The sequence below is a fragment of the Cimex lectularius genome, unplaced genomic scaffold, assembly GCF_000648675.2.
Source record: "Cimex lectularius strain Harlan isolate CLEC.00 unplaced genomic scaffold, Clec_2.1 scaffold60, whole genome shotgun sequence".
Classification (NCBI taxonomy): Eukaryota; Metazoa; Arthropoda; class Insecta; order Hemiptera; family Cimicidae; genus Cimex; species Cimex lectularius.
In genome coordinates, this window is record NW_019392643.1 from 1,187,626 (window position 1) to 1,200,783 (window position 13,158).

At 33.9% G+C, this 13,158-nt stretch overlaps 1 protein-coding gene across 2 annotated transcripts in view; it reads right to left on the reverse strand.

The window, feature by feature from the left end:
- The window catches only part of LOC106661160 (aryl hydrocarbon receptor nuclear translocator homolog), a 119,159-nt gene extending 107,552 nt beyond the window's left edge, over positions 1–11,607 (reverse strand). Inside the window, exons 1-3 of one of the 2 annotated variants that reach the window (XM_014384397.2) lie at positions 11,502–11,607; positions 11,371–11,410; positions 6,378–6,417 (exon numbers count right to left, since the gene is read on the reverse strand). In XM_014384397.2, coding sequence (XP_014239883.1) covers positions 6,378–6,417; positions 11,371–11,398 — 68 coding nt within the window. In that variant the 5' untranslated portion in view covers positions 11,399–11,410; positions 11,502–11,607. Of the gene's footprint in view, positions 1–6,377; positions 6,418–11,370; positions 11,473–11,501 lie in introns of those variants that run through there. The other variant, XM_014384396.2, reaches the window with a different exon arrangement.
- Between the last annotated feature and the right edge of the window lie 1,551 nt (positions 11,608–13,158).

A 13,158-nucleotide genomic window follows, 5' to 3' on the forward strand; every position in this document is an offset into this window, starting at 1 on the left:
AGAATTGTGTGCAGTTACTTCAGGTATGAAAAATTGACAATTAATCTGATCGTGTATGAATCATGTTAGGATAGGTGATGATTATAGCCGGGACAATGAGTACGGGTGGGACCAAGAGAAGAACTATGCTAACTCTTAACCGACTGCAAGGGAAAATTGTGAACGAACATCCGAAACGCCAACGCGTTTTGTAAAGAGCCATTTACAACGGAGAAAATCTCCAATTTCAAAAGGCCGGCAAGCCAAAAGGAAGAGATTCGAAGCCGGACATATCTCTTGGAGAAAAAAATAGGGATACATCATTTTAAGTGACAAAAAAATGATTTAGTGTGGGCCTGATGATTTTTATTATTATTTTCATCAAACGAAGCAGTGTGGTGGTTTGGGTTGCGATAGGGCACTATAAATACATATATTTATCGGTACAAATGGACGAACAAAAGCAACAAAAAACAGAAATTATTCAGGGACCGATCGTTTGAAAGAGGAGGATGAAAGGCTGACAAGGGAAAGGTTTATCTTTCAGTAAGACAGCCTGTCCACACAGTTTTTACCTTGGCCAGAATGATCACAAGATCTCAGCACTATTGAGGACTTGTAATTTGATCGTCTCCGATCATTTTGGTCAGCTTATCTCCCTGTTTTTGTCGGTGGCTAGGTACGATTATCGTGTTAAGTATAGTTTTTGTTCCGCCCTATTCGGTACTTTGCATACAATTCCAAAGCATTTTTCTCCGTTTTCAGTTCTTTAAATATGTCTGCTCTGTGTTTTTTATTAAATTTAAGTCACCATCGACACACTTAGATTATCGCCAGGACTTTTACTTCCAAGGAGAGGTTAAATTTGGGCACACCAATTTCAATGGGATTTTTGGTGATATTAGGGCGAAAAATAATAGATATGCGTCCGAACATTCTTGCCAATGAGCCATAGGAGCTGAGAAAAGGAATATTTGAAGTAATTTAAACAATTTGCTATATGTGTATTTTTGTTTTTGTTGTGTATTAGAAAATAATATTCGGGATCGTATAAAATGGCATTAGGTATATAAAAACCTTCATAAAAAATAAGACATTTCAGTAAAGCAGAAAAAATAACTGTAGTTCTGCAAAAACTAATTCAGATCCATCTCAAGCACCATTTAAAGCCCCCAAAATGAATTTTCATTGTGATCAAAAAAATAAACATTTTTGGGATAATTCGCCAGGGGGCAATTTTTCTCCGCCTGTGTCCGTCCACTGTGTCATTTAAAAATCCACGGGAACTCTGAATTTTATCCAAATTCAGTGTTATAACATATACAACCTCTGGAAAACTGAAATTTTCACTCTGTCAACAGCCTTAGATTTTATGATACTATAAGTGGATTTGTTATTTCACCCAGTATGGGAAAATAATATTCGGGATCGTATAAAATGACATTAGGTATATAAAAATCTTCACAAAACATCAGACATTTCAGTAAAGTAGGAAAAATTCAGATCCGTTTCAAGCACCATTTAAAGCCCCCAAAATGAATTTTCATCAAGATAAAAAAAATAAGCATTTTTGAGTTGGTTCACCAGGGGGCAATTTTTTCTCCTCCTGTGTCCACTGTTTCATTTAAAAATTAACAGCAATTCAAAGCAACCTTTGAAAAACTGAACTTTTCTGCTGTGTCAACAATCGTTCGATTTTATGATACTGTAATCGGAAAAATAATAATGAATTCAATAACATCTTCTCAAACATTTTCTATCCACCCTTCAAAGCCCTCCAATTACAATTTTCATCGCGATCAAAAAAATAAACATTTTTCGGCTGGTTCTACAGGGGCCGATGCCCGCTGTTCCACTTAAAAATTCACCAATCCCTCTGGATTTTATCTAAATACAATGCAATTACAACAATTGGAAAGCTGAATGTTTCTACTTTGTTGTGCATGTAATTCATGGTTAAACAGCACTCCATATGTTTTGTAATATGAGATAAGAAAATAATGTGCAGGATCGTATCAAATGAGATTAGATACGATACATATTCCCCCTCCCCTTGGAGTTTAGATATATGAAAAGTTACAAAAAACAAAAACGCGCTTCCAGTAAAGCAGGCCGACAAAATTAATTTTTGAAAAAGCCCCCCCCCCAATACGAATTTTCATCGCGAACAAAAAAAACAAACATTTTTGGGCTGGTTCACCATGGGGCAATTTTTTCTCCACCCGTGACCACTGTTTCATTTAAAAATTCACAGCAACTATGAATGTTATCCAAATACAATGTTACACATATACAACCTCTCGAAAACAGAACTTTTCTACTCTGTCAACAACCTTAGATTTTGTGAAACTATAAGTGAGAAAAAATAAGTATGAATTCAATAACAACTTCTCAAATATTTTCTTTTTTATCTCCGATTCTAATTTATTTAACGGAGTCTGGTTTTTGTCATTAAGTCTAGTTTATAGTTCTAAAACTCTGTAAAGTTTGATATTGACAGGTTGAATCTTTTTAATGTTATCGCCAGTTTTGTGATTTTTGAACAAAATCGGATGACGATGGAAAGGGCGAGAGATTTGAGAAAAATTATTTTTTCTGCCTTTGTTCTGCTCGTATTTCAAGATTATTATACATCAGTCGATTTGATATTTTACCCACTATGAGAAAATAATATTCGGGATCGTATAAAATGACATTATGTATATAAAAAGCTTCACAAAAAATAAGACATTTCAGTAGAGTAAGATAAATAACTGTTTTTCTGAAAAAACTAAATTCAAATCCGTCTCAAGCACCATTTAAATCCCTAAAATTAATATTTTCATCGCGATCAAAAGATAAACGTTTTTTGGCTGGTTCGCCAGGGGACGATGTCCGCTGTTCCACTTAAAAATTCACAACCACTCTGGATTTTATCTAAATTCAATGTTATTGCAACAATTGGAAAGCTGTTTCTACTTTGTGCCTATGTCAACAATCTTCAGTTTTATGATATTAAAGTGAGAAAAGTAAGGATGGATTCAACTTTTCAAACATTTATTTTTTTTTATATTCGCTTCTAATTTATGTAAGGAAGGCTGGTTTTTGTCATTGGGTGTAGTTACAAGGTTCTAAAACCTAAAGTTTGATATGTACAAGGTGAGTCGTTTTAAAGTTTTCACCAGTGTGGTGGTTTTTCAACAAAATCGGAAGGCGTTCGGAAAGGCCAAAGGTTTCAGAAAAAATTGATTTTTTGATTTTCCCAACAATTATCATTCGGGTGCCAAAAACGAATATCGACTTTGTTTCTTGTCAAAAAAATTAAAATACATTGAGAGGCACGAAAAGAACCAATGTGCAGTAATTAAATAAAAGGCATCATCATTATTATTATCAAATTCACTAATTTCGTGGTCCGCTTGACCAATTAATATCAAATAGGTTAAAATAGTTTTCTTAGAGAAGAAACAATGCTGATAGAAATGATGAAGATGGGGTGAGTATGTAGATTCACTATTTTTGCAAACAACCCAATTTTCATCATCGGCCAGTTTTCCAGAACACACTTGGTTAGGGATGGTTAGGGGTTGTTCATAGTTATACTAATGGCCAGACCAATACATCAACGTTTCGTCACAAACTGTCTCTATGGAAAAAAAATGTTGTGTGACGTGGGGAGACATGAAACGGGGGATCAACGAGTTCAATTAAAATTTTCTGGTGATACTAACAAAAAGTCCAAAAATATTTAGAAATCCGATCTTTCTTGCCAATTGGCCCTAGAAGCCTAGAAAAAAAACTGTCCGTTTGTTTTCTTACTTAGGATAATAAATTAATCCTAATAATAATCAGGATCGTATCAAATGAGATTAGATAGGTGAAAAGTTACAAAAACCAAAAGTCGCTTCCAGTAAAGCAGGCCAAAGAACGTAGTTTTTGCCCTGATTAAAGGGGGCAATTTTTTTACTCCTATTATCACTGTTTCACTTAAAAATTCATATCTCCTTCGGATTTGGATTTCAAATTCCATGTTATTACAGCAGTTGGATAGTTGGATTTCCATTCTTTCAGTCTATGCTAACAACGTTTAGATTTTATGCCGGTAAAAGTGAGAAAAACAAGGATGAACTAAGCAAAAACACCTCGAACGTTTCATTGTATATCTCCAGTTTTAACTTACATACGTAAGCCATCTTTATGCTATTACGTGTAGTTTATAGGGTTCTAAATCTCTGTAAAAATCCCTGTTGATTGAGTCACTATGGAGCATGCGGTCAGCAACAGGGGTAGTCGCAGCATCGTCTCTCGCTCGCTACCGAGCATTCCTGCATCAACAACCTGCTCATCGATATCGGTACACGGACTTCGGCTTATCCACCACACGGACTTCCACAATTTATCGGCTCCGCCCATAATACAGGCCCTTCTCAGAGCCACCAGAAAGGCCCGGTCCATAAAATGTCGAATGGCTAATTCGGTATTTGACTTTACAGCTCAATGGAAAATTCTCCATTTCTTACGTATCTTAAAGCTCAAGGAATGCTGTTAAAAACTCTTGTTTCAATTGTCAACTGATGTCCCCCAATTGGTCGTAGGTGTTTTTGCAGTCCGAACGCTTCATCTGTTCTGCAACGATAAAATGTTACTTCGGGACTTAAAATGCCAGGAAGACATTTCTCTTTTTCCACAAGATCACTCTTGAAAAATGGATGAATCTGACATAACTGCCAACATTTCCATAGATTGGATACATTATCTAAAGGATGTGCTGCAGCGCTGTAAGGAATCTTCTAAACTTTCATGTGATTCGTCAATGTTTGCCCACTCATTCTAAAATAGTTGAAACATATTCAAAAAGTACAACAAATTTCCCGACCTCTTGTCGTATTGACTGGATGAACGTTCATACAACGCCATAAATGCGATTAAATTATTGCGTTCCATTCCAACCGTGGACGCGGGCACAACTTGATGTCGAGAGCATGATTGATATGAACGTTCAGTTCACTGCATTGGCTAATCGCAAAGGGTTTTCCACCACGTTAACGCTCAGAACTTGGTTGGTACGTTCGCCTGACATCGACCCATCAGATTTGCACTTGCTCCTGGAAAACTTTATTAATAGTGAAATCTTGACTCACTTGAGGAATAAGGGAGGAGAAAATACTCATCAAAAACCTGAGAAGTTCTGGTAGAATTACGAAATTACATCGAATATGGCAACAGGTAGTGAAACCAAATGGTTCAATCTTTTTAAAAAGATAGTTTCTACTCACAGTTAATTGTTTTCAACAACCGGATTTCGAGCTTATAGCTCATCTCAGGTTGTAGAACTCCTTCAACTGATGATGAGCTACAAGCTCGAAATCCGGATCGTGGAAACAACTAACTGTGAGTAGGAACTATCTTTTTAAAAAGATTGAACAAACAAACACATTCTCTCCACCATTTATCATTTCTACCAAATGGTTCACGTTATTTTTGATTAAATTTGTTTAGCTTGAATTTTTATTGAATTTACCATTAAAAATTGTTTTAGTAATTGCCTTTTATTTATCAATTTTCCAAGTACATACCAATATTTTTGTTTTAAATTTTCGATGCGTCTAACGCAAGAGGTTGTTTTTAGAAAATATACGTATACGGCTTCTATTCGAAATAAATTCTATCAGTACGTTGTAGGTATACATTTTTTATGAGGTATTAACTGAAAACCTCTGCATACAAGCCGGAATTTTTTTTCTTTCCACCGAAAACGTGTCGCCCGGGCTAGGCCATAACTTGTCTCATACAAAACGTCTCTCTTTTGTACTAAAAGAAATAAAGTCGTCGCATTCCCTTTAGATAAACAAGGGAAAAATAGATGTTAACTTGATAAATGAGGAGATTACGAGGATACCGGGGCAATCCGGAGATAGGGTGTGAACCAGATAAAAATCCCCCCCTTCACCTCCATTCCATTATTATTCAGAGTGAGAGGTTTTGACAAAACATCATATGAGGACGTCTTGCTTTATGCATTCACATCACATCCTTCCCTATCTCGGCTCCATCATAACACTATCTGATAAATGCCGTACCAGCACGGAAAAAAAACCCTAAGCTGGTTTTATTATAGTCAAAACGGATAGTTCAGGGGGCTAAAATCTCGTTAACGAAAGTGAACAGCAAGCCTATGTCCAAATTTCAGATATGCAACGATTTGAGGGGGTTGTCTCGATGTCAGCTTGCAATACTACGGTGCAGCCAACGATTAAACGGAAATGCGTTAAATTTTACAAATCTTTTGATTTTAAATAGTCTTTAAAATGCACTCATCTGTAGCTACTTTGAGCGCCCTTTGAATAAAATTAAAAAAAAAAAAAAGAACAACCCAATATAAATTTTTGTTTTTAAAAGACGGAATAATAACGGCTTACCCATCAGATCCTCTCCTCTTCTGTATTACCTTGGAAGGATCTGTGAAATTAAAAAACAAAGAAGCCCTTATTAAAGAAAACATGGACAAATAAAAGCTTGTGCATTAATTGTTACAAAGTATTAGTTGGGTTCGCCACCATCTGAACATTTTGAGATAGCAATAAAAAGGTCATTTTATTTATATAGTTCAACAAGAAATTTATAATTTATATGTTATTGCAAGCTTTTACTTTAAAGATGATGCGGTTGTAATGTTAATATAAAAATAATATCCAGCCGGAAAACCCGTAACCGACGATCAGCACATTCGGTATGAAACCAGTTACGTTTTGACCTACATGTATTTTTCTGCTCGGCTTAAAGAATATGTTAAAACAAGAGTTGCAAGGTGAAAGACTTAATTTGTTCAAATAAAAATAACGAGATGTTTGGATGGATAAAAACCCTGACAAACTGGGTATCCGGACACAGGAGGTAACGAAAAGGCGGCTAAGACGTCCCACCTCAGGTCTTAACCAGTAACCACCACGATCCGACTGCCTGATGCTGCAGATGCAATTTAAAAAAACACGATTAAAAGAAAGGGTCAGCGTTGGTGGCCGGATCGGCAGAGAAGCTTTTGTGTAATAAGAGTCGATAAGTGACCCTCGGAGGAATGAAGGGTGCACCCGATCCACTGTGTTTGAGCAAAACAGAGAGCCTTTGGGTCCCATGTTCTTCTTTTTATAAGAAACAGGATTGTTTTATTGTATAAAGAACGTATAGATATTTCCTTTTGTTAATATTTACATTGAATGTATTTATTAGCGTGAATGTGTAGTTTGAAAGAGCCGATGGTGGACTTCACCAATAGGGATGAATATATTTAAGATTGAACGAGAGTGAATCTGGCTTTAAAATGTGAATGAATTTGGAGGCAGAAATAACTAAGCTATCGACTGCCTTTTGAGCGTTCGTCGATTAAGTCAGCCGATATGAGGATTGTGCTTGAGAAGAGCAGCAAGTCTTTGGGTCCACGGTTTCGATTGTTTGAGGAAACAACAAACAAAAAAGGGTTGTTTTACTCTATTTGGTACTAATAGTTTTGTATGGTGTGAGTGAATGTATTTATTGGCGTGAATGTGGGCCGCTGATAAACAACACGAATCGGCGGACCAGTATGACTAAAAGAAGTAAAGTAAAAATAATAAAAATTAATTATGTATTTGTGAACTTAACTACCTCTGATGCTAAAAATGCAAAGAAAAACCATGATTAAAAGAAAATGTCAGCATTGGTGGGCAGGATCGGCAGATAAGATATCGTGAATCAAGAGTCGATAGGTGGCCCTCGGAGGATCTGAAGGGGTAATCCTCACCCGACTAAGAACAAGCCATGCGAGATTGACACAAAGACACTTTTGGGCCAAAGTACGCGTAAGTGTCCAGCATGCAGCGAAAGTTTGGTCAATGTGTCCCACCTAATTGATGGGTGCAGTTCCTTGGCTCCACATAGAAAGAGGTAGGAATGTCACCCAATATGAAAATTGTGCTTGAGCATTGAGAATTTGGGTTCCTTGTTCCGATTTTTAGAGAACATAGGGCTTGTTTTACTGTATATAACACTTTATAGATGTCTTGTGTTACTTTGTGTCACATGTTGAGACTGAATGTATTTATTAGTGTGAATGTGTAATTTGAAATGGCCAATGGTGGAATATGGAGTACCCCACAATTAGGTTAGTTATATAACATATATAACTAAATCATAGTGTAAAGGGTGATAGAAGAATGAGTACTCCACCACCCTGAGTGAATGGTATTTAAATAAGATAGAAATGTATTTAAGAGGGAGTGAGATTGTGGACGGGTTAGGATTTAGAAAATGATTGCATAGGAGGCTGAAATAACCTAGTTGAAGTCCAACTTTGACCGTCAGCAGAGGTACCAAAGAAAGGAAAAAGTGTGCTTTAATTTCAAGACAATGATTGGCTTCAATATATCTAAAAAAATATATATTCTTGATCATTTCGACCAAGATAATATTCCTTCTGACAGATCTCAATCAGTGACTAGACAGCTTGCCCTGATTTCTTAGTACCTTTTTCACTTTTCCTTCATAAAACACATCATATAGCTCTGGATCTTTTATTTTAAATAATAACTGTACAGTCGTTTCCTTGAACCCTGAGAGTGCAAGTATTAAGCTCAAAAATATTTATATGTTTTGGTCAAAAGCACAATCACTAAACATTTGGAAGAAAGTGTGATAGAAAAAAATTACTCCTCTAATTTTTCTCTCATTGTCGTTAGTTATTTCCTCAATGAAGGGTGGTTGTAATTATTGAATGCATATGACATATACATTTATTCACATTATTCATAGCCATTCAGAGCTTCAAGAGCACTCTGATGAGAATAATGTACATGTCTTACTAGTTCAATAATTAAAACCCTACACTGAAGAGTCAAAAATTAAAAAACAGAATTCATAAAGAAATACCTCATCATGCATGTAAATGATAAACATAAAATAAAATAAATTTTGACATTGTATACAATTTCAATTATTCTTTTTGTCTAAGGTCTTGGTTGAGATGAAAAAGTTATTTTCACGAGCGGGTTTGGACCCACGACCTTCTGTCAGGATAGCTCAAGTAGTTAGACCAGCAGCGTATTAAGCCAAAGGTCGTGGGTTCGAATCCCGTTTGTGACACTAACTTTTTCATCTAAACCAAGACCTTAGATGAAAAGAATAATTAATTGAAATAATTAATATGGCCAATTATGTCCGCTCAGCATGTATGGATTAATTGTATATAATTTAACTGGAAGAAATTGTATATCATTTTGAAAATAAATACATAAAAAATTGCAAAATAATATTCTATTAATTGTGTTGTAAAATTTATCCTTTTTAAACATTTGAACAAGTCACAACTTCAGAGTGACAGATAAAGTGAAACGCGTCTGATAGACTGATCCAGTGGGTATAGGCAGACCAAAAAAAAAAAAACCAAAAAAAAAAACAGTAACAACTAAATTACAGGTTCATCACTCCCAAAGCACAGTTGCTTTTAGTTCAGATATTTTCAACTTGTAAACTTTACTCATCTTTCTTTGAAATTCAATCAAATTTCCTCTTTTATCATATTCCACTTTTCCCCACCTGACTATATTTTAATCTACAATATTATCATGTTGCAATAATTCTTAGCTTTTCCTCTAAACTAACATCTATAACTGGCATGGTATCATTTAACTATTGATTTATATACATATTTTTCTAAAGCAAATCCTCAAAAATGGGATATACAAATGCATAAAGTGACATGCTCCACTTTCCAGTCCTAATTACTTGTACCACTACTACCATTGCTGTAGGGTAAGATCATCCATCCCTAACCATTTTCGTACTTGTACTGTTATGTTGTTGTAAAAAGTATTGTACTGTCATGTTAGAATCTTACTTTTATTTTTTACAACCTAGTGCTATGGTTTGTTTGAAAGCAACTTAAAGAAAATAGTTTAATTATATGATATTGATCCTACACTCCCAATTTAAATATTTGTTCAAATTTATTTTTTATTCATCTAAGTAAATGAACTTTAACTGAAAACGAGCATTACTGTAAACATTGATCACTAATATAAAATCAAAAAATCAACAAACATTCATATCTATGCTAAAATGTTTGTTCAACAATTGTTACAAACAGTGTCTAAATATTACACATATTACTGCTAACGTTATGATAATAGCATACAATTTTTATTCATGTTGTGAAATTGCCTACAATACAATTTTAAAAATTCTTCTTTTAATTTTGCGCTGCTCACATATCTGGGATATTTACATGGGATCTCACACAAGATGGGATATTTATTGTGCCGCAGGATGTTTGAGCAAAAGAAAATTGTTTCTTTGCCAATTTTTTGGTGACCATGTGACAATCACCATGGCTATACAAATTTAATTAATACACTCAGTCCTAGTTGCAAAAATTGGGAAAGAATTTGTAAAAAAAAAGGCATATTGTAAGAGTTGTTTCAGAAAAAGTAGAATTTGATATGGAAAAAGGTTGAAATTATATTAATCATAAGTAATCGAATATGAACAGTCAGCAATAAGGCGAATTTAAAAAATAAAAAACCCTCCTTCATCAAGGTTTTGATGAATACACCCCCTTCAAAAAAGGTTCAATTCTGTTTTGAATTATTAGTGAGACAGTTCAAGTTGTTTCATAAAAAGTACAATTTGGTATGGAAAGCATTGAAAATATATTTGTTATTGAAGATAAACAATCAGAAATAAGGCGTATTTGACAAAAATAAAAACCCTCCATCAAGCTTTTGATTAATTCAACCCCTTCCGAAAAGGTTGAATTCTGTTTTGAAATATTAGTGAATAAGTTCAATTTGTTTCAGAAAAAATACAGTGATAAGGTAAAAGTTGAATCAGACTTGGAAAACGTGCAAATATTCAAGACTAAACATGTCCAAGAGTGATTTTTAAGTTTTGGTCTGATGCTGAGAGGACCAACAAAGTGGCCGATTGTCCTAAACCCAGGACTATCAAAATGCATACGTCGGACAACAGGCTAACTGAAACACCTCAAGTTAACAAGTCATACAATAAATCAAACCAAAAACACAATCTAAGGGTTCGAAAATCAGCAAGGAAGGTAAAGTATCTACTGGATTAAGCGGTCATAAATCTCTCACAAACCTTTTATCAATAAACATCAATCAAATAAATAAAATATAACACAAAAGCTCAAAATTAAATAGAAAACATTTATTTCAAGTGTATCAGGAAGAAATGAAAGTACATAAGCGTAATATGTGATACACAAGTAAACAATAAACGGGAACAAAACATATACATACATTTTTAAATATATGTATATTATTTTATAAACCATTTACTATAAATTGAACCAGTTGTTGATCACAATAAAAACAAAATAAAATCTTTCCAATGCAATTACAAAGTATTTAAATAGAAACATACCAGAGAGTGGGTGAGTTAGAGCAGACATGGGTTTTGTATTCTAATTAAATCAAATTCAGACATTAGTTAATTTTATTCCAAAACTCGTATCATACGGGATGAAAACATATTTTAAAAAATATTAGGCTTGCCTTTTCTGTTTTTTAGTTTATTTTTATTTATTTAACTTTTTTCTTTTTTTTAAGGGTAGAATTTAAAACTGGAAATCGTTTACAATCAACATCAAACACCTAGCACTCAGCTGAAGGGCTGAAACCATTACCAGTATCGATAGAAGATTACTGAATCGGACAACTTCAATCTTAATGCTTCACCGTCAGCTTATTGACTTAAAAACTCTTTAGAAATTCTTTCTTTGAATTGAAATCTTCATAAATATAAACGGATTCATTTAAAACTTGACCAATTTGTACAAATTCTTTTCTTTTTTTTATGTAAACATATTAGATCATAAAAGCTGTGAGCCCGCCAAAATTCAAATAGATTTTTCAAGTGTAGTTTTAAAATTCACCGATGGACAAAATTAAAGCACCACCCTTAAATTTTTATGTTTTTAGGTTTATTCATATTTTCCATACCAAAAATAGGTTTGGTTGTAAAAATAAGACATTTAAAAAGAACATGTTTATTACCTAATTTGAAAAAAATATTTAGTAATTATTTGGAGATCGTGTGATGCAGTCTGGTGTGACGTAAGTTTAGAAAAACATTTTCTTTATCGTGCCAACGTTTCGAACTTTATTGAGATCATCTTCAGGGCCTGGGATTTATAAACATTGTTTAAATTATACAAATACATGTAGGATGTGAAAAAATAAATTTATACAATGCTAGAAATTTTAGACTTAATCGAAGTATTTGTACTCACTCAAAGTGTTTGTTTTCTGTGTAGATGTGTCATTATTGTGTGTCGTGTTGAGAGTGCCACTATTCAATATAAATATTCATTAGGATATTATTAATTAGTATTTCTTATTTTATTTGTGTTTTTCAATTTAACACACAACAGACCGATTGTTATCCATGCTCTATTGTACTTTTGTATTATGTTTCTAATTTTTGTATTAAAAAAATTAATTAATTAAAGTATATAATAAAAAAACTAAATAAATAAATCCAGCAACATTATAAATATACTTTATAATTTGGTCATCGATCGCTTTGGTTGCCTATCCTCACTGGGTTGATCTGTGAGGCATGTTTTGGCTTTTCACCACCATCAGTGTGTCTGTCTGATTCTGTAAAGTCAAGTCATGAGGGGTGTAGTGGCACTACCGAGTGAGGGTAGCAGACCGAAATGAGTGGTAAAGACCAAATTTCAGGTTCTTCATCTCGCAGACAATATGGCGAAATCTCACAGTACTTCATAATGTCTGCATTCAATTTAATGACAATGGTTTTTTTTGTCAACCATTAGAATATGATTGTTTAATAGCATTGGTGTGATGACAAAGGTTAAGAAATACAATTGTACATGAGGTGTATAAAGAATAAATTTCCTCCAAAGTTTCCAGTTTCCTGCTAACAATACTAACACTGTAATTTTTTTCTAGTGAAATTGTATTGTTCTTCTTATTTTTAAGCACAGTTAAGCATCTTAAAACTAAATCTATCACCAAAAGTGTAGATCCATCAAATAATCGGTTATGAACAAATCCTCTGTCCAATGGGATTGTATACCAGGTCAGAGACACTAAAGAAATTTAATGAAAGGGCCATAGTAGAAATTAAAAGCAGAACTATTAAACTTACTGTGAGTAGGAACTATCCTTTTAAAAAGTATTGAAC